Source organism: Chanodichthys erythropterus, chromosome 5 (genome assembly GCF_024489055.1).
Source record: "Chanodichthys erythropterus isolate Z2021 chromosome 5, ASM2448905v1, whole genome shotgun sequence".
Taxonomy (NCBI): Eukaryota; Metazoa; Chordata; class Actinopteri; order Cypriniformes; family Xenocyprididae; genus Chanodichthys; species Chanodichthys erythropterus.
In genome coordinates, this window is record NC_090225.1 from 4,270,348 (window position 1) to 4,294,241 (window position 23,894).

Sequence of the window (23,894 nt, forward strand, 5' to 3'; positions counted from 1 at the left end):
TCCTGTCCGCTCGGGGCTCAATGCAGCGGCCCAAAACTGTGGGCTAATGCTCTCAATAGTGCCGTAAAGCCCACGTCTAAAGACGGAGAGAGACGCTCGGAGTCATGGGAGACGGACATCCAAGCAGTGGAGAATACAGAGAATACAGTTAAAGACACAATAGAACTGGTTAGAAATGGATTGAATGGCCATCTGACGCTCTCAGGTTCTCTCTGGTTCAGTGACCTTCAGACATATGGAAGGTCTGGAGTCCAAAATCAACACTTGCCAAGATCCCAATGAGAGCAAAAACTGGCTTGGCGAGTAAATGAAACCGAGTTACATGCCAGTTGGCTGGTAACTTTATTAGCAGCTGCGACAGAAAACACGGTGTAAGTCTAAACAACCAGTCAAAAGTTTGAATCTTTATGTTTTTTTAGAGTCTTCTGCTCACACATATTAGATCAAAAATACAGTAAAAAATGTGAAATATTATTACAATTAAAAATAGCTGTTTTCTATGTGCATATATAGTAAACTGTAATTTATTCCTGTGATCAAAGCTGAATTTTCAGCTTCATTACTCCAGTGTTCAGTGTCACATGATCCTTCACAAATCATTCTAATATGCTGATTTGCTGCTCAAAAAACATTTATGATTATTATCAATGTCGAAAACAGTTGTGCTGCTTCATATTTGTGTCGAAACTGTGATACATTTTATTTTTCAGGATGAACAGAAAGTTCAAAAGAACTGCATTTATTTGAAATAAAATCTTTTGTTACATTATAAATGTCTTTACTGTCACTTTTTTGTGATTAATAATTTTATACACTATTAACAGATATTTCTGCATTTTATTTAAATAAATTCATCTAACATAAATAGGTGCTTTTATAGTCAAACACCGCTCATCATAAAGAGTGAAAAGCAATTCCAGAGAGCAAATACTGCCTGAAATAAAGCTATTCAGTGAGAGTGACTTTGAATGAGGAAGATGATGATGATGATGGCAAATAATAAAAATGATAATAAACTTTGTTTTCTATAGCGCCTTTAAAAGTTGCATCTCAAAGCACTTTATAAATATAAAATAATGAATGTGGGTATGAACGAAATTCGTATGTACTACATGAGCCATGTTATTACTGTCATGTGACCTTTCCTATGGAACCACAGGATCAGATGCACACTTAGTAGGTCATCAGAGGATATTTTATCTACTTTTTTCAACTATGTATTCGCACATACTACTGTGTTGGCGTATTGTTTTTCACATACTATATAGTAGTATTGGATTTCAGACACAGCGTTTGTCACCCTCAAACTCGTCTACATTTTATGCAACAGCTAAAGTCATATTTGGAGGAGCAGAAATCATGCACTGTGGTCTATAGGGGGGTTAAAAGTTCAGACAAATATTAAGGAGCCAAAGCCTGGTAGGTAAGCCTGAGAATGAGGAGGTTCTGTTGGACCGGCACTGAAGGACTGTGGAAATGCAGGATCTCCTGCATTATTTATGAGCGCCGGCTCATCTTGAGATTAAACATTTGCTGATTTGTCAAAAGCACAAACAGAAGGTCCCGCTCACATCCTGACGTATCAAGAGCGTCCGGCCCCGAACCCTCCTGCACATTTAATTGATGAGAACATTCCCTGCGCGACCCGGACGGCCTGAAGGAGGAGAAGAAGAAGAGGAGGAGAAGAACGCAGCGGGATGAAGGTCAGCTTCCAGGAAAGGCGTTTGTTTATTTCGGTTTGCTTTAGTTTATGTGCTTTTTCACCTCAAACTGCCAATGAAAGAGTGAAGAGAGACGGAGACGCCCATTCTACACATGTACTATATGAAACCACCAGACAATCAATAAAAAACACATTCGTTCAGATTCAGATCACCATATCAGACCTGTGGTTATGGAATTTCTGCAGTTACAATGTGAACTGAGAGATTTGACTTAAAGTGCCCCATTATGATATTTTAAGTTCATTTATTTATATAGCACATTTAAAAACAGTTTAAAAACACTAAAGGTTGTTTTGGAGTCTCCTACAAAAGGTTTACAGCCATCCAAGTTCAAAAAAACATCAGCTCTTATCTGAGTGTCAGAAACAGTTCATTCAAAGATTTGGTCTCTCTAAACCTCGCCTTTCCGAAAGCCTGCTCTGCTCTGATTGGTCATTGTCTGTTATGATTGTTTGGAAACCAAATGCTCATTAGCATTAGCATTTCAGCTCTTCCTCAACACTTGATACACAGTGATACGAACAGTAACGATGGCGTCGCTTTTACCGCATCAATCTCATCAAAGTGGATTTGCTTTGGCAGCAGAAAAACAGCGTCTTCTCAACCTGAACCAAACTCTTCCAGTCTCAGCTACAGCTACAATGTTTGAGGGCGGGGCAAAGCAGACACTGTTCAGCCAATGAAGACCATTGGCTGGCATTATGCAAATTAGTTACAAACCTACGTAGGTTCAGCAGGAAGAGAGACTGGAATACGTAATGCCACCCAAAGCTTATTAAAGGTGCCCTAGAATTAAAAGTTTAATTTATCTTGGCATAGTTGAATAACAAGAGTTCAGTACATGGAAATGACATACAGTGAGTCTCAAACACTGTTGTTTCCTCCTCCTTTTATAAATCTTATTTGTTTAAAAGACCTCCGAAGAACAGGCGAATCTCAACATAACACTGACTGTTACGTAACAGTCGGGATCATTAATATGTACGCCCCCAATATTTGCATATGCCAGCTCATGTTCAAGGCATTACACAAGGGCAGCCAGTATTAACGTCTGGATCTGTGCACAGCTGAATCATCAGACTAGGTAAGCAAGCAAGAACAATAGTGAAAAATGGCAGATGGAGCGATAATAACTGACATGATCCATGATTACATGATATTTTTAGTGATATTTGTAAATTGTCTTTCTAAATGTTTCGTTAGCATGTTGCTAATGTAATGTTAAATGTGGTTAAAGTTACCATCGTTTCTTACTGTATTCACGGAGACAAGAGCCGTCGCTATTTTCATTTTTAAACACTTGCAGTCTGTATAATTCATAAACACAACTTCATTCTTTATAAATCTCTCCAACAGTGTGTAATGTTAGCTTTAGCCACGGAGCACTATCAAACTCATTCAGAATCAAATGTAAACATCCAAATAAATACCATACTTATGCAATTAGACATGCTGCATGATGAACACTTTGTAAAGATCCATTTTGAGGGTTATATAAGCTGTGTGAACTTTGTTTATGCACTGTTTAAGGCAAGCGTGAGCTCCGGGGGCGGAGAGTGCGAGCAATTAAAGTGGCCACAGCCTGAATTGGCGCATTTCTAATTATGCCCCAAAATAGGCAGTTACAAAAATTAATTTAAAAAATCTATGGGGTATTTTGAGCTGAAACTTCACAGACACATTCAGGGGACACCTTAGACTTATATTACATCTTGTAAAAAAAAAAAACGTTCGATGGCACCTTTGAAGTTCATTAAAAAGTTAACTATGAAAATGTGGATCAAAGACTCATTGTAACATTTTACAATAAGGTCTCATTTGTTAACATTAGTTAATACATTAACAAACTAATAATGAGCAATATATATTTTGCAGCATTTATTAACCTTTGTTTAACTTAGTTTTATTAATGTTCATGCTAGTTGACTGAACATTAACTAATGTTAACAGAAACTACTTTTGATCTTAAAAATGTATTAGTGACATGCTGATATTAATATTCACTTTATTCATTGTTAGTTCATGTTAACCAGTGTTAACTTATGAAACCTTTATTGTAAAGGTCAATTTCTCTGAATATAACTAGTGATCTGCTGAGCATTATGAAAGTTATGATAAAGTGTTTATCATCAGAGTTTTTTTTTTACACATTCTCAGATAATCACCACAACTTTGAATAAACGATCAACAATCGCATCATAATCACGACATCATCGTATCAATTCTACACACAAGCTCTGATTAATATTTAACATCAGAGTTCAGTCCTCCTCCTCCTCCTGAACGCTCTTCATGAAGAACCTATTATATTAGCGGCCTGCAATTAATCCATTTGTCCCGCGCAGTGACAGACTCCAAATATTAATTGGAGCCGGACGGCGCTGACAGGAAACTCTTATCTTTTAAGCGGCGCTTTACAATGGCCAGTGTCAAGCGTATGTTTGTCACGTCCGGCGTTATTGATTACCTGCCAGATTCACTTGAAATAATTAAAAGTGTAGTTTACATATTTATAAAGCAGACTGTCATGGGTGCTACTTAATTTTCCATTAGTAAAATGCACTCTGTTAAGTGCGCGGCACGGGCCGTACGAGGAAATGAGTAATCGCCGTAATTGCAGACAGAAAGACAATAACCGAGCCATAAAGGCAGATTTTATTGGCCGCTCTGACAATGCACAAGTCTAACCCGGGTTTGGACCGGACCGTACAGATCCCAGATGATAATGTACAATGACTGCAGATAAACAACCACAACCTGTGTACAGAAAACACCACAAAGTTAATTAATTAATTTAATTAATTTAATGTTTTTCGAAGAAGTCTCTTCTGCTCAACAATGCTGCATTTATTTGATCAAAAATACAGTAAAAAATTAGAAATATTATTTTATTAATTTAAAACAGCTGTTTTCTATGTGCATATATAGTAAAGTGTAATTTATTCCTTTGATCAGAGCTGAATTTTTAGCTTCATTACTCCAATCTTCAGTGTCAGATGATCCTTCAGAAATCGTTCTAATATGATGATTTGCTGCTCAAGAAACATTTCTAATTATTATCAATGTTGAAAACAGTTGTGCTGCTTCAGATTTTTATGGTAAACTACCATTCAAAAGTTTGGGGTAAGTACGATTTAAAAAAGAAAAATAATAAATTAATATTTTCTATTCATCAGGATGCATTAAATTGATCAAAAATGACAGTAAAGACATTTATAATGTTACAAAAGACTTTATTTCAAATAAATGCTGCTCTTTTAAACTTTATATTCATCAAAGAATCCTAAAAAATAAAATGCGTCATGGTTTCCACAAAAATATGAAGCAGCTTTCATTGATAATAATAATAAGAAACATTCTTAATAATTGAGCACAAAACCAGCATATTACACAATAACCACCTGTAAGATCTTCAGTAAGACCAGTGGAAGCACAAGGAAAACCATAAATCATGAACATTTCCCCCTAAATAACATCATTACTGTAGTAAAACTGTGGTAAATGTCAGTAACGGTAAAGATGAGACGCTCCGCCGGTGCGACGCAGCAGGAATCCACTGACCTTTCATGGATTTTCTGCGTTCGGTTTGAAAAATGAGCCATAAAGCAAACATAAAAGTGGTCATTTTTCCCCAGCGGTCAGACCCTGATTTCCCCGGGAGTGTGTCGGGATGAGGGAGTCAAGCGCTCATCATGTGTGAAGGCAAGTCATCTGAAGATGGAGTCTCTTACGAGGGCAGCAGGACACGCGTGTAACGGCGTCTCACGGCTTCAGTCGCCCATCATACACCTGATGCACTCATAAAGGTCAGACGGATGTCAGACATTGAGTGAAATCAGACAGTGTACACTATCTAATCAGTGGTGTTCACTAGTACTAGTGCTCCTAGTTAGTGATGTGCTGAAACCTCTACAATGAAGTATTAAAGTTGAAGTGCATCATATGTGAAACAGCTGAAAAAAATCCCACAGACACACAAGGAAGAAGGAACACAAATCACAGACCAGCTAAAACTCTAACAAACAAATTACATGATGATTTAGTTATTTTTCGAACTATCGAATTTGTGGACACTGAACGGCTTTTCTGAGGAATGTGTGATGTTACTTGAGATTATTGTACTTTATTGACGTGGTTGAAACACTGATTGATCGATTACATGAGACATGATTCATTTCAGTAAGTTCTACTGTATCTTTCAACGTTCCTTCTGATGTTCATTCAGTAAAGAGGAAAAGAAAATCGGTTCAAACTGTCACTCACCACACATTAAAGAGACACAAAAACATCCAATCACGATAAAACTGACAGGATTTGAAAGCTGAGACTGTTTCATATCAAAAGTATCAAAGCACAAAGATTATTGTGATTAATGGATTAATTCCGAGTTTATATCACACAATTCTTAATTTATATCTCACAATTCTGACTTTATAAATCAGAATAAAGTCAGACTTAAAAAAAGTCAGAATTGTGAGATAAAAAGTAGCATTTACCTATTTATATTTTATTTCATGGCAGAAACAAGCTTCCATAGTTTTCAGTTGATGTGTGAACAAAACTTCACAAAATATTATTTAAAGCTCCTGCCATCCATTAATCAAAATATTCTTTGTGCTTTGATACTTTTGATATGAAACACTCAATTCTGAATTTACATCACAAAATTCTGACTTTATATCTCACAATTGTGAGTTTAAATCCCGCAATTGCAAGAAAAAAACCTGAATTGTGAGATAAAAAGTCGCAATTACCTTTTTTATTTTTTTATTTAGTGGCGGAAACAAGCTTCCATAAAAACATACTAAAAGATCTTAGTTCATCTAAATGAAGATTGATTAAAAATGAGAAATCGATATTATCAACCAAGAATAGCGCGCTGTTAAAGGGGTGGTTTAATGCGATTTCACTTTTTTAACTTTAGTTAGTGTATAATGTTGCTGCTTGAGCATAAACAGTATCTGCAAAGTTACAGCGCTGAAAGTTCAATGCAAACAGAGATATTGTCTTTTAAAGTTATGACAGTTTATTGCCTATAAAAACGGGTGGTTTGGACTACAACGAGCTTCTTCCCGGGTTGGTGACATCATAAACCCTTGCTATTAACATAAACATGCCCCCAGGAACACGCAACAAAGTGGGCGAGGCCATGTGGCGCAGTATAATGGAAGTGGAAGAGTTGTGTACACCGGACGCGAGCGGCACGACGCGACGCACCAAAAGATATAGAACCCATTATTATCTGTGATATTTTCTACACTGGATGCGGTGCTGAAGACAGCTTCCTGGATCTACACCAGTTCATTGCTGGATTTGCACAAAAGCTATTACTGAAAGATGAAACAGTTCCCACTTTAAAAGCAGAAGCTGCCTTTTATTGGCTTCAAACTGTAAGTACGTTTTATTGTTTGTCTTTTAAACGTAATGTTATAGTTCTGTTGCTATTTTTAATGCATCTAGGACATATACAAAGAGCAACTCGTTTTTGCTAGCCAGTTAGCTACGTTCTACTGCAACAAACACCAACAAACGTCTCTGTTCATAGACAAACAGTTGTTCATGCTATAAATTAAACGCTACCTTTACAAAAATGCGACTACTCAGGCATGTATTTACTACAATACATCTTTAATCAGGATAAAACTGTATATTGAAAGCTAACAAACAGCAGTGACAGCATCTAAACACTTTGACACATACTAAATGAAATACCATTCATAAACATCCTTTAAAAGCCGCAATTGCAGAGGTTCTGCTTTATCCTCTTCATCTGGGTCTGATTCGGCTCAATTTGATACAGCAATACAGACGCCATTATTTACATTTCCAGCTTAGCGCGTAACTACGAATGGTAAGGGGCGTGGCGTTTCCGGAAGCTTCAGCGAATCATGATACACTGGGCCAGTTACCAACCTGCCAACCAATCTGAGCACACTGCGTATTTCGGAGGGAGTGGCTTAATAGAAGCAGGAAGTCAAACCGTTCATATGAGAGTGGAAAAAGAGATGTAGAATAAATGTAAAATATATGAAAAATACAGCGTTTTCAAAAAAAACGAAGCAATAAGACATGTTAAACTGCAGCCCAAAACACAATCAAGCCTAGAAAAAAAACACTGAACCACCCCTTTAAAATTTGTCATTGAATAGAAGTCCTAATTCAACAATGTTTCAGTCAATGATTTAGACCCTACAAAACTGACAAAAACCTACTAAAATACATTTTTGGTTTTGACCAAAACAGTTTATGTAGGGCTGAAATCATTGACTGAAACAGTAATGTTTAATTAGCGCTTCTCCAACGACGAGTTTTGACGTTTTAGGTTGTCGAACTTCAGTTTAAAGGACTTACAGACAAAGAGACAGACAGCTTTGATTACAAATGTCACCTATAGAGATGCGTGCTTGATTAATTTGTACTTTATATTTTACAATACATATTTACTTTAATATAAAGTAAATTCCACTTCCTTTGATTCCAATTTAAATTATCAACTTGGTGTGTATAGCAGCCTGTTGAGTTCACGTTTACACTCGTGAACTGAAAAGGAGTGAATTGTTAAATTCAGAATTTGTGAATTTGTGGTGTCATTGAAGGCCCCTGATGGATCGGCCCCGGGGCCCCGAAGAGCTTGCAAATAAGAGCCGGTGACGGAGACGCTTTTAATGAGACGCTTTGTCTGTGTATCCAGTCAGGCAGCACATGAAAAATAGACAGTGAGGGCCGATACGACGAACACTCGATCAATGACGGCGTGAGCGATGCTGCTGCACACACACACACACACACACACACACACACACACACACACACACACACACACTCACAATATCTCGTCTGTCTCACTCTCCTGCTCTGGTTCTGTCTGTCTGTCTCTTTCTGGGTGGGTTGATGGTTGCAGATGACAAACACCCTGTTTGTGCAGTATTGGATATTTATGCAGTGTTCCTCAGTAGAAACCAGACACTGAATAACAAGTACACTCTCAGAACAAAGGTAGAAAAGCTGTCACTGGGGCGGCACCCTTCAAAAGACACACCTTAAAGGGTCATGCTACAAAAGTGGGCATGATTAAAGCTGTGAAGTAGAGGGAGAAAAGCACCAAAGCTTCCCACAACTGCACACTGTAAATTACCATGTAACAATATACACTGTAAATTACACAAATACATAGATATCCTGTAACAGCTGTAATTTAATGTACAAATAAATGCACAGCCATTCGCATTTGTTCTCTGCATCAAAAATCGGTTAAGGGGTTAAAGCCAGATTACACTCACAGTGTGGATGAATCGTGTTTGTGTCGAAGACTCAAGAGAAACTCTAAGCAAAAACAAACTCTCATTTTTTATCCATTAATGAATCTCTCACTTTTTGTATGCGATCTCACTGTTTGAAGCACTTGTCAAAGGGAATTAACACGTGCTGTTGTGAATAATTAAGTGAGGCGTCTTCTCATAGGATAAGGACACACAGTCTCATGAATAATTATGAGACGCGGATGGTTCATCGATGTACTATAGTACAAGAAAATGTCACATCCTGTAACATAGACATGAAGATGAATTTAAACCCGGAAGTTGAAAATAGAGCAAAAAAGATTAAAGGGGACCTATAATGCCCCTTCTCACAAGATGTAAATATAAGTCCTCAGAATTTGTCTGAAGTTTCAGCTCAAAATACCCCACAGATCATTTATTATAGCTTGTCAAATTTGCCCCTATTTGGATGTGAGCAAGAACACTCCATTTTTGTGTGTTTCCCTTTAAATGTAAATGAGCTGCTGCTCCCGCCCCCTTTCCAGAAGAGGGCGGAGCTTTAACAGCTCAACAACAACAAAGCTGGAGAATCTCACGCAGCCAAAATGAGGATTGTCAGTAACGGTGTTCAGCCTTACATTGTTCAAACCGGAGTCGACACTGATGGAGAGACTCAGGAAGAAGTTACAACTTTTAGAATGAAACTGGACGTTTCTGAACGGTTAGTGGATACATTTATGGAGTTGCTGTGGAGTTGATTCAACTCAGCCACTAGCATGTGCCGTCATGTTCATCTTTTGTGTTGAATTGACCCTCGTTTGTGAAGCAGTTCGGCGTAAACTGACAGCATGGCAACAACACTCTACTACAACAACTCTTCCTCTTCTCTAAAGCAGCCCAACATGGCCACACCCCCTTTGTTGAGTGTTCTCGGGGGCGGGGTTTATGTAAATGTTGGGGTTTGTGATGTCACTAACCCAGGAAGAAGCTCGTTGTAGTCCCTACCAGCCATTTGTTGTAGTCCTTAAAAAGTGATTTCTGTAAAAGAAAATATCTCCCTTTGCATTGAACTTTGAGCGTCATAACTTTGCAGATGTTGTTTATGATCAAACAGCAACATTACACACTAACTAAAGTTAAAAAAGTCAAATCATAATCAAGGACCCCTTTAAAATGAATGACCAAAGCTAATTTAAAACCATATACATCTTTCAAAAGTAAATGAACATTTTAGGACCAAAAGTGAGATTGTCAAAGATTTCACAAAGCCAAACAAATAAATAATTTGAGTAAATAAGAAATATATATAATAAACAAATAAATAAACTGATAAAAACATTTACACTGATCAAAAGTAGATGATAATCTCACTTTTTGTCCTAAAATGTAGAATAACCAGCACTTTCCCAGAGTCCAAAGATTTCACAAAGCCAAATCAACTAAAATTAACAGACAAACATTAAAGCGCATTAAAGCTCATTAATATGAACACGGCTTCATGTAGCTCTGAGTTTGAGTGGCTCTGGCTGCTTCTCTCATTATTTTAAAATCCTTCCTAAATGCAGCCGGCAAGCTTAAATGATTGATCCCCAAACCACTGATTTCATTTCCCATTTTTGCGGAAAACGTTACAGATAGATCTAAACAAAGCATAATTGGCCCGCACCGGACCTGCCAACAATCCAGTCCGCTCCCAAGGTTGGCCGCCTCGCTGGGGAAATATCATGCATTAATTTCATTTAGCCTCCCCTCCCAACATCCAATGGTGGAAGTTAATTAAATTGCTTGTCCATTGTGTTCATCCACTTACAAAGTTAATGATATTGTGCGGGGGGATTAAAGAGCATTTTATAAAGCGCACGGGATGAGAGCTGGCAGCCTCTACAAGGGCCGCTTGAACCCTGTCAGTCCGAGAGGCCGACGGTGCCTGTAATTAGCGGTGAAATGGATGCTTCCGTTTGCCAAATTCCTGCCAAGCTCATGAGTTGCGCTGCGGAGCCTCTAACCTGCCCGCTCACCGGGTCCAAAGCAATAAAACCATCATGCCAACGACAGACAACAAGAACACGCAGCACTGGAGACGACAGATGCACACCATGTGACTCAGACTTTTAAAGAGCCACAAAACCGATGCAGCGCTCCGACATGCGCTCGTCTCCTTTGAATAATGTTCGATCATAAATTCGTGGTTGGCTGTATCTCATGTGATCAGGTTAAGAGAAGGTTCAGTGGTCTCTCTGCAACTTTATTGGACTAATTTCTCGTCTGCTCTCCAAAGACTTTCTGCTGCGACGCGAGACATTAAACGTCTCGTTTATATTCTGTTTTTTTAATATACCACGATCTGTCAGGACAGATAAAAATCACCGCTTTTCTTACAGACTTTCTGCTTTTGCTCATATTAAGTTGCGTGAGGTAAACGGATTTGATTAGTAAAGTGCAGGATGATCTATTTGCTTGAAAAATGAAAAGTACATACAACTTTTTTTCCTCTGAAAATGGACACTAAACCTCAGCAGTTTCCTCAGACGCATCAGAGTATTTAAGTAAACGTGTTTTACTGAGCTAATCGGATTATCCAAAAAAAAAAAAAAAAAAGAACAAATTAGGCCTCCATTATTAATTAGAACGACGAAAACTCTTGTTCTCATTGGCTGCTTCATGCATGGCTAACAGAGCCATCAGATTTGAGAAAATCTCAAAACTCCAATAATCTTTGTTTCATTTAAGTTAATTTAACTTAAAAAAAAAAAAAAATCTCCTTTTTTATGGTGTACAAAAGAAAAACTTTTACTGTTGACCTGAAAAAGCTTTGCTTGAGATTTTTGGAAAAAGCTTTTAATATTTGAATATTTATAGGCTTTAAATAACAAGTAAAAATTATAGTAAGCAAATAGGCAAACAAGTGAATAAATTCAACAAGTAAATAATAAAGAGAATTAAGAAAATAACAGTATATAAAAAAGTAATCAAATAAGTAAATAAATATATAAATAAATAATTATATATGTAACCAAGATGTAAATAAAGTAAATAAATAATTAAGTGAATAAATCCAATATAATTATAAAAGCAAATAAATAATTAAAAAAGCAATTGAGAAATAATAATATATAAATCATCACATAAGTAAACTATTTAAATGTGTACATAAACAAATAAATAATTATTTGTTATTAACACGCAAATAACCAGATTTAAATAAATTAAATAAAAAAGTAAATAGACAGTTAAGAAAATAAGTAAATGAATTCAAACCAAATTCAAGTAAATAAATTATTTAAAAACAAAAATAATAATAATAATAATAATAATAATAGTAATAATAGTATATAAATAATCAAATAAGGGAAAATTGAAGTAAATATATAAATAAATTATTTAAATTTTACATATTTACATATTTAATAATGTATTTTTATTTTTTACATATTTATTTAAATAGTTCCCTATTTGATGACTTATTTTTATACTATTATTTTATATTACTTTATTTTATTTACATCTTGGTTGTTTACATACATATGTGTAAATAAGTAAAAAAACAAATAAACAAAATAAAGTAAATAGATAGTTAAGAAAAAAGGAAATAAATCCAATAAGTAAATAAATGAGGCAATTAAGAAAATAATAATTAATTATATTAATAATATAATTAATTAAATATGAAAATAAATATGTAAATAAACAAGATGTAAATAAAGAAAATAAATAGCTAAATACATAAATATGTAAACAAATGAGTAAAGATGTAAATAAGTAATCAACAATTAAATAAGTAAATAAATAAAACTTTTATTAAGTTGCGTGAAGTATCCTACGCAGTTTACGTTGAAGACACATTGCAGAGCTTCCAGGTTATACATTGTTTTGTTTTTGCACACAGAAAGTATTCCCGTCACTTCATAACATTAAGGTTGAACCACTGTAGTCACATGAACTACTTTAACGATGTCTTTACTATCTTTCTGGACCTTGAATGTGGTCATTTCGTTGCTTTCTATGCAAGATTTAAAAAGGAAAAAAAATCTCGGATTTCATCAAAAAATATCTTAATTTGTGTTCTGAAGATTAACGAAGGTCTTACAGGTGTGGAATGACATGAGGGGGAGTAATTAATGACAGAATTTTCATTTTTGGGTGAACTAACCCTTTAAAGCATTCCAGAAGTACATAACTTTTAAACATTACCTAAAACTTTATTTTCATAAAGAAACAGGACTGAAGAGAAAAAGACAGATTTCCACTGTTTTCCTCAAAACAGCCACTAAACCTCAGCAGTTTCCTGAGATGCATCAGCGTATTTAAGTAAACATGTTATATGCTGAGCTAATCGGATCATCTTCTGAATGGCCACGTACATGATAAACATTGTCTGCGTTATTAGATTTGCACGAAGCCCGAACAATTCAGGCCTCCATTACTAATTAAAACGACGCAAGCTCTCGTTCTTCATGCATGGCTACCAGAGCCATCATTTAATTGTTTGAGATGCCAATGATAAAATGCCTTTAATACACTTACGCTCATTAATGTAAATCATATTCCACTATAGATGTCCAATAATTAAAAAGAATATTTCTCTTTTTTAAGAAGGTATCCTTATTAGATAGAGATTCTTTCAGAGCAGATCGCTCTACAGCGCTATTGATTTTTCTTTATTCCCCACGCATGAAAATATTGTTAATGTTGACGTTGAATGTTCATCAATCTAGATTATCGTGCTCTTTAATATCTACCCGGTTCCTCTGATCGTTCTTTATGCATTTGATTGGATTATGAGCGTATGAGAGGAGGGGTGGCCGCTGCGTCAGATGTGAATTGGATGTGACGGCTGGGAGTCTTACAAAAGAGCCACAAGGACAAAACTTTCTGTGAATTTTCCACAAACTTTTGCTACTGATCTGTTTTAAAGGACGGAAACGTCTTTTATTATGATTATGAGATATACTGTTTGTGTCCAGGACTTTAATTCAGTTCCTGAATTTGAACCGAGGCTGCAAACAGGATGCAATTCAAATTTAAACGAAATGTGAAATTAAGTTGAAACGGTGTATATATATATATATATATATATATATATATATATATATATATATATATATATATATATATATATATATATATATATAAATTTCACAAATAATTACAAAGAAATGCCAAGTATCACATTGAATTCAACATGACAATTTTAAGACTGAAATAGTATTTTCTAGTAAAACACTCCAATAATCTTTGTTTACTCTTTTGTCAAATCTTTGTCCAATAATCATTTACAACTTTGAAAAATATATATATATTTTTTTTTGTGGTGTACAAAAGCAAAGTTTATTGAGAAAAACTTTTAATGTTGACCTGACAAAGCTTTACTTGAGAGTTTTGGAAAAAGTTTTAAAAGTTTTAAAAATGAATGATAGATATAAGCTGTGTCTGAAACCGCTCCCTATCCACTATATAGTCCACTATATCGGGTGTCGGCCATTTTGTAGTGGTGTCCGAATTCTGAGTGAACGACTTCATTCCCTACATTCGTTCACTACTTTATACCCACAATTCTCTCTGATTTCGAGTGTACATTCAATGTACACTTGCTGAAGCAGTATTTCCCAAAATCCAATTTTTTTAACCTTTTTTTTTTTTTTTTTTATCACTACTTCAATAAAACCTACTAAAATGTAGGGGGACATTATTATATAGATGAATTTAAAAAAAAAAATGAAATTATATTAATAAAAATATTATTTTTATTATTAAAATATTATGTAGGCATTAAATCAATTTAATGTGTTTTTACTAACAGCAATGTGTTTTAATAATTTGTGGCACTGTTAACTCATTAAACTTTAAAAGATGATTATTTAGTGGATGATTTAAAAAAATTTGTTAATCATAGGTAGCGTATTCAAATTATAACGGTCGCCTGAGGGTGCTCAAAGACCACGTCATCTGTGAGCGTGAGCGTTTCTAACAACTTTATTAAAAAGCATAAATACATGAAATTATATACACTTGTTAATGTGTTTATTTTTGTTTGCAGTATTTTATAGTATTAAATGATTATGAACACATTAAGCATGACAAAAAAAAATTATACAATCGATTAAACTACAAAGCTGGCACAGAGGAATGTATGATTACAAAATAAAGTCATTATGATTGTTATTGTTATTAACATTGTTTTATAATGTAAATAACATGTAGGATAAAATAGTTTTATCGTGTGTCGAGCCGTTTCTGAGACAGATATCTCCGACACACAGTGTATACGTCAGCGTCCGAATTCACTCACTTGATTTCGTTCACTCCATACAGATATAGTGCACTCAAATGCCATACACTATATATGGATTAGTGAATGAGTGAACGAGTGAGTGGTTTCGGACACAGCTATATACTTTACTATACTAATATAGTAAATAATAGTATCAATAACCTTGTTCCATCTTATCTTGCAGACCTTCTCGTAAGTCATGTTCCTCCTAGATCACTTAGATCAAGTGATCTTGTACTTTTAACGGTGCCAAGAACTAGATCTAAACACAGGGGTGATCGTGCGTTTGTGGTGGCCGGTCCTAATCTATGGAATAAGTTGTCACTAGTTATTAGAACGGCACCGACTCTGGCAATTTTTAAATCTATGTTAAAAATTCACTTATTTTCTATGGCTTTTTAAAAATGTCTGATGGCCTATGATTGTATTAGTTTTAAATGTTTTTATTATTATCATGCTGATGTATTATTTTTCTGTGTTCACCTTGCAAAGCACTTTGGGTTGTATTTATATAGTGCTAGTAGTAATACATTTTATAATATATTAATATATATATACATATATGCAGTAAGTAAATACAGTTTAATAAATCCAATAAGTACATATTAATAATTAAAAAGTCAATTAAGAAAATAATAGTATATAAGTAATCAAATAAGTAAATATTTAAATAAACATTAATATTTAAATATATAAATATATGAAAAAAAAATCAATGAAATAAATATGTAAATGTAAATTAAGTAAATAAATAAGGAATAAGAAAATAGGTAAATAAAATAAATAAATATGCAAATAAACTATAAATTAAGTAAATAAGGAAATAGATAAATAAAATAAATGAATAATTAAATACGTAAATAAACAACTAAAAATTAAATGCATAAATAAACAAGATGTAAATAAAGAAAATAAGTAAATAATTAAATATGGAAATAGGTAAATAAAATAATTATATGTAAAAACTATATAAATAAAATAAATAAATAATTAGGTAATAATATAATTAAATAAAATAACATGTCAATAAACAACTAAATTAAATGCATAAATAAACAAAATGTAAATAATTAAATAAGTAAAAACATATGGAAATAAACTATGGAAATTAAGTAAATAACTAAGGAAACAGGAAAATAAAGTAAATAAATTAAGTAAATAAACTATGGAAATGACGTAAATAAATAAGGAAATAGGAAAATAATGTAAATAAATTGAGTAAATAAATAACTAAAGAAATATTTATATAAAACAAATAATTAATTAAATATTTAAATAAACAAGTAAAGATGTAAATAAGGTGAAGTAATGATAATGGGCCATCTTAATTCTACTTGATTGTTTTAAAGTTTGCATGCTGAACTCTACAGTAATGTAAGCCCCAGTAATTGAAATGGAATTGAAGGCGTTCTGAATGTAATTCTGTATGATGTACAGCACTGGTTTGTCAGTGTGTTTCAGACACAGTCTGATGCGGTGATTGGTTGTCTGGCAGTGAGCACAGAGTGCGATTATGGATCTATAACACGTCTAAAGTCTCATGATGGCCTTGCCATGACAAACTGTCTAATATGATACATCTTTATATTCACAATAAAATATAAAGGTGTGAGACATCTCAGTATCATACATCAGTCCACTTCACTTCTTTCCTTCTCATTCTTCCCTTCCCTCCATAACGTCCTAAAATTAACTGGAGTTTTAGACACGCAGGGACTGCAGCCAATCGAACGCCTGATGTGAGGTGCTTTAATCGAGCGCTATTTAGAAATGTGTAGAGCTGAGAGACTTAAGCTCAGCAAAAGCAGAAAAAGCTCTTTCCTCTCCAAACGAACACAAACAGAGAGCACGGATCCGTGAAGCTTTAGCACGAAAGCCAGATCCGCTAAGTCCCGAGTCCGGACGGCGGTGGCGGATTCTTTGTCTTTATGTAAAAGCCAATGCCTGCCGATGATGTGTTATGTAAAGTTGGCCAGGCTAGATTTAAATGGTGGGATATCCTGCATGCTAGCTTAGTTACACCTCAGTGCATCAGCCGAGCCCCAGAGAAAGACGCTGAGAAGTGCATGTAAATGGCGGCGCGCTTTTCTCAGATCGCTGAAATTATGTCATGGGCTTATTTGTGTAATAATAACGACATGCAAAGGAAATGTGGAGGGGCTTTTCACGACACAAACACTCTTTCAATTTATTGGTGCAATCGGCGTATCGGAACCGACCGCTGAAAGAAGATCAAGAGCACTACTGGGAGGGAAAAATCCAAAAAATTCTGTTGTGTTTTCAAAATAATAGGGAGAGAGAGAGCGAGCAAAGGATCATGGGATTACAGCAGAATCCAAGAACACAAGAGCACTGCAAAATAAGAGAACTTCCTGCAACTTTCCCTCACAACTTCCTGTTCAGTAATGCTAGAGGAGTAAGCGTTTGTTAGGGATGCCTTTTAGACGCCAAATTCAATTCCTCAATCTGATTTAAATAGGAATTGGTGTAGAACTGGAATTTGAATTTAATTAAAGGGTTAGTTCACCCAAAAATGAAAATTCTGTCATTTATTACTCACCCTCATGCCGTTCCACACCCGTAAGACCTTCGTTAATCTTTGGAACACAAATTAAGATATTTTAGTTGAAATCCGATGGCTCAGTGAGGCCTCCATAGGGAGCAATGACACTTCCTCTCTCAAGATCCATAAAGGTCCTAAAATTAACATATTTAAATCGGTTTATGTGAGTACAGTGGTTCAATATTAATATTATAAAGCGACAAAAATATTTTTGGTGCGCCAAAAAAAAACAAAATAACGACTTATATAGTGATGGCCGATTTCAAAACACTGCTTCAGGAAGCATCGGAGCATAATGAATCAGCGTGTCGAATCTGCTGTTCGGAGTGCCAAAGTCACATGATTTCAGCAGATGGCAGTTTGACACTCGATCTGAATCATGATTCGACACGCTGATTCATTGTGCTACGATGCTTCCTGAAGCAGTGTTTTGAAATCGGCCATCACTATACAAGTCATTATTTTGTTTTTTGTTTTTTTGATGCACCAAAAATATGCTTGTCGCTTTATAATATTAATATTGAACCACTGTACTCACATGAACTGATTTAAATATGTTTTTAGGACCTTTATGGATCTTGAGAGAGGAAATGTCATTGCTCCCTATGGAGTTCTCACGGAGCCATCGGATTTCAACTAAAATATCTTAATTTGTGTTCCGAAGATTAATGAAGGTCTTACGGGTGTGGAACGACATGAGGGTGAGTAATTAATGACATTATTTTCATTTTTGGGTGAACTAACCCTTTAAGCAGAATAAAAATTATATTACTAGACTAGGCTATTTCTATAACTACACTTTTTTTTTTTTTTTAATTTTATTAAAAAATATCTATCAAAATTAAGAGAATTTTGCATCCATGTTTGGCCAATCAGAAGAGCATGTGGTTGCATGTGGCCTCTTTGTAAGCGCACTGCATTCGCACCAAAAACAATCACAAATCACAACCAATCAGAAGATTTGGTGGGCGGAGCCTCTTTGCAAACACATTGCACTCAACCAAATCAATCCAAAATCACAGCCAATGGACGGAGGCACTCTGCAAGTGCACTGCACTCGCAACCAAATTAATCAAAAATCATAGCCAATCAGAACAGAGAGTGGGCGGAGTCTCTCTGCAAATGCATTGCACTCGCAATCAAATCAATCTAAAATTATAGCCAGAAGAGCATGTGGCTGGAGCCTCTCTGCAAGCGCACTACACTCACAACCAAATCAATCCAAAATCACAGCCAATCAGAAGAGAGTGTGGGCGGAGCCTCTCTGCAAGCGCACTACACTCACAACCAAATCAATCCAAAATCACAGCCAATCAGAAGAGAGTGTGGGCGGAGCCTCTGCAGGCGCACTGCGCTCACAACCAAATCAATCCAAAATCACAGCCAATCGGAAGAGAGAGTGAGCGAAGCCAAATAGATGAGTAGGTAATCAAATTCATAAATATTAAATCATTTTAGCATTATTAAAAATAAATGCTGACAAACAATCTGTTCAATGGTCTTGTTTCCTTTCATTTATTTTCAAGATCTGAGGTGAATTATCCATCGAATATCATAGATGATATTCAAATTCACATAGGACTCATTACAACATTACATAAAGCACATAATCAGTCCCTGAGATTGTCACTGACATACTGTGTTCCAGCCGCAATGTCACAGAAAAAAAGAAACCGTTTCTAAAATAGAAGTGTCACGTATCGCCGTTGCGGCTGGTTAGGACAAAAACTCTGATTAACATGGAAAGGATGCTTTTAACGCGTGTCCCGGCATCTCGTCTGATTATGAAAACGCTGTAAGACAAACCGATACAGATGGACTCACTAGTCGACCTCAATAATAGCAAGAGTTCAACTTAAGATAAATGAGGTCTTGTTTGAGTCTCCTCTATGTTTCCATTGACCAGTTCATTTAACAAATAAGTGTCTCAAGATTTGCCTGTGAATGACCCACATTTTGACCATCTCATACCGAAAATAAAGTTCATGGGAATGACTACAGACAGCCTTCATCTTCAGCCTGAAACTCTGCTCTATGTTTGCACAAACGCACAGGAATGTAATTAGACAGTTAACATTAAGAAGCTGAATCTAACTAAAGGAGCATAACATCCAATCTAATTATAGAGGCCTTTAATGAGTTTCTAATTGGCCAATCGGCCTCTGAACACAAGTGAAGCATTCAGAACATGGAACATGTGGACTGGAGTTTCCTTTCTATGTGATTGAAGTCCACTTGGACAGAATTAAATGCTGAAATATGGTTATGTTTAGTTTATAGCTGTATGAGCATGACTTTCTGAAGGGTTCTGATCTGCTGGACCAGGTGCTTTAATGAAACGCGTTCAGAACAGATAAACAACGCTCTGTTAGTTCATTAACTGTCCATCACATGATTAATATCAGTTCATTTCTTCTTGACAAAACCAATATACTATTACTGTACAAACTGACACCAAAATCACTTAATGTTCACTTGAGGTCAAAAGTTTGGAATAATTAAGATTTTTTTTCTGTTTTTGAAAGAATTATGTCTCTTCTGATCATCAAGACTGAATTTATTTGATCAAAAATACAGTAAAAATTGTGAAATATTATTATAATTTTAAATAGCTGTTTTCTATGTGAATATATAGTAAAGTGTAATTTATTTCTGTGATCAAAGCTGAATTTTCAGCATCATTACTCCAGTCTTCAGTGTCACATGGTCCTTCAGAAATCATTCTAATATGCTGATTTGCATGATCTCAGGGATTTTACTAATCATAATTTACTAACTGATCAAAACTGATCTTTTTTTTTTCTGTTGCGGACAAAAAAACAAGCTCAGAAACCCATAGATCTGCAGTATATTTACACATTTCTGACTAACTCTCTCTCTCGTTGTAGATCTGAAAGTATTCAACCTACATATGGCTTATAAACGTCATCAAAGTTTGCACTGAATCTGGACATGTCAAAACATAGTCCTTTAAAATAATAATAAAGTATAAATAAAAGCCTGAAAATGTCCACACCGTCTATGAAATATCTGTAATCACCTTCATGCTCCTCGGTTTCTGTCTGAACTCGCTGACCTTGAAGGCACTGGATTCATTTTCCTGAAAAAAAAAAATCAATGAAGGAAGGTCCAGGGCAGCAGAAAAAGAGCTTCATTATGAGTGTGAGAGATGCCAAAGCCCTCGACGGGACACGACACGAGAAACAAAGACCATCTTCATCTTCATGAGCTCACTTAAGAGCCATTTAAAATCAATTGGCCTGTGCATCTTTAATACGGTTAGAAAATGAAGGCCGAGATCATTTCAGTGGCATGATGAGCATTTACTAAAGAATAATCACAAACCCATATGAGACTAATCTGTTTTTAAGAGATATAATAAGGCGTTTGGGATCTGAAAACATTCCACATACTGAAGACGTGAAGGACGTTTGATTGTTTAATGTTTCCTTTCTGCAGATATTTATAATGTGCAAACAGGAAGTTCTGCAATTCTGTTTTAGATTGAGTGATTAGAACTACAGCGATGAGAGAATATAAACCACTGATGACCTACAGAAATCAATGGACAGGATTAAATATTAAACATTAAATATGAATTATTATAAATATTATATTACAAATATTTATAATATTATATTTAAATATTATCATATTAATATCAAATATCAACTGAATAAGGAAAGACAAGGGAAAGAGTGATAACAGATAAAAAATAGAAAAGAAATGAAGAAAGAACTAAATAAAAATGAAATAAAAGAAAAAAGAAAGAATAAATTAATAGTATTATTCATTTTACATCACTATTAGGTTGTTTATTTATTATAAATAAATAAATAATATTATTTAAATATAAATAATACCTTTATTTAATTATAAATAAATAAAAGAAACAAAAAAAGAAAAGAACTAACATCATTGTTTATTATAATTATTTATTATTTAAATATAAATAAATACAAATTGTGAGGAAAAAAGAGCAATAAATAAATAATAAATAAATATAAAAACACTTATATGCGATTATTCCTTATAAATAAACTGTTATTCATAGTATTTATTAACAATACATATTAAATAAATATTATTTAAACAAATAAAATCAATATTTGATTAAATATTCATTTTTTTTATTATTTAATCACATAAATACAAGGAAGGATGGAAGGAAGGGTTGTCTAGCTGTTAATTCTGTTAAGTGGTGGTCGAAGCTTACAGGTTCATGTAAATGTGCCGCTGTTTAACTAAACAATGCAAGAGTGATAGAATAAAGCAATCGGATAACAGCAGACGAGTGAAAAGCTCAGGACACGCAGCGCCTGCCAACCCCATTATGGGTATTGAACATATCCCACAATCCACCAGAACACGCGTCCGGTGCCAGCAGAACCCAGAGCGTGGTCTTCACCTCAGACCGTCCTGACACAGGTAATATGATGAAATACAGCTAAAGCCATTATACAAACAGTTTCACTTCTCACCCGCTTACAGAAACGCGGAGATGTGAAGAAACGGTCCAAAGGCCTCCAGAACGACACAAGATTCAGACTAGCTCACAGTGAGTGCCTTTATTTACCATCTTCAGTTCATTATGATTTACTATAATGCAGATTATTTCAAACAAGTGTCATTAAAGCAGATTATTCAGATATCAGTGGAGTGTGTGTGCTCCATTCTGAGGGCTGAGTCAGTTTGAAATCAAGTGGGAATGCAGTGGATTTAACTTCTGGAATTAATGTTTACATTAGAGCTGACATGCTTGGTCACTAATGTAAACCCTTATGTTTTACCTCAACGTGCCTGTGAAGATTCCTGTGAGGGTGAAGTGTGACGTGGTGTGATGCATGTTTACATACATTTTAGTGGTGTAACAGATCATCAAACTCGCAGTTTGGGTCATATTACGGTTTTTGAGTCATGGATTGGATCATTTTTGGATCGGAAAAGAAAAATTGGGGGAGCAAATGTAACATTGCTTTCCATTTATTACTTAAAGCACACACACACACATACATATATATATATATATATACATATATATATATATATATATATACACACACACCTTGGTTTTGAAGTCACAGTTCAGTACATATTCGGTACAGCAGGTGGGGAGAAAACTAAACAAATTGTTTTTTTTTTTTTTTTTTTTTTATTAAACAGTAGTTTACTGAACAAATATATTAAATTAAATTATAACTAAAAGTTTCTTAAGGATAAAAAAAATCATCTCTGTTAATACTATAAACTACATAGGGAGCCCTTACTTGAACATTATGCTACTACAATATTAAAGGTTAACAACTGAGCCTAAACTATTAGCCTAAATTCAATTGCTATTTATTTTTAGATATAATAATCAACACTCAAATAACAAATTATATGAAAACGTGTAAGCTGCACATAAGGCAGTTTTTGCATTAACTAATAAAATTATGTTTTACTCCAATTTGTTGTTGAAATATAATCATTTCTACACAGTGGCTGTCATTTTCACGACATATTTATTTAAACATACATTAAATAATCAAGACATCACTAACAGGTTAATTAAAATATAATGAATATATAAGCTAATACAAAGCATATATTAAGCAAGAGAGTTCATTTCTCTTCCAAACTAATAACCTGTGGACACTGGATGGCTTTTCTGAGGTAAATGCTGCGTGACATTGTTTACAAGCTGTTTTATTGACGTCTTTCTGCCATTTAAAACACTTGATTGAGTGTTTACATGAGGTATGACCGTTTCAGTAAGTTGTACTGTACCTTTCAACATACCTTTGAATGTTCATTCATGTTCATTCTGTAACTAGTATTAAAGAGGAGATGATCGCATTCACTTGTCCTCCACGCTGCCGGTTGATGCTCCTATAAGATGCTCCTGTCACGCCAAATCAAAGCGTGTCAAAACAGCATTTCTGTTTGAATTTTGTGGACAGAATTTGAAGGATGACGCTTTGTTTCTTATCGAAAGTAACAAAACGCAGAGCTTATTGCGATTATTGGTGGTTAAGCTACAACGCTGTATTCATTGTGTTCTGCTTTGTCTTATATCTGTCTTTGTCCGTTGTTTT

The 23,894-nt window shown here is 34.7% G+C and overlaps 1 protein-coding gene across 2 annotated transcripts in view; it reads right to left on the minus strand.

Annotated features, from left to right (window-relative positions):
• Window positions 1-23,894, minus strand: part of inpp5a (inositol polyphosphate-5-phosphatase A) — a 175,473-nt gene that overhangs the window by 76,343 nt on the left and 75,236 nt on the right. The window contains exon 5 of one of the 2 annotated variants that reach the window (XM_067385695.1): window positions 20,858-20,917. The exons of the other annotated variant lie outside the window; for it this stretch is intronic. Coding sequence (XP_067241796.1) covers window positions 20,858-20,917 — 60 coding nt within the window. The remainder of the gene's footprint in view (window positions 1-20,857; window positions 20,918-23,894) is intronic. 2 annotated transcript variants of the gene reach the window in all.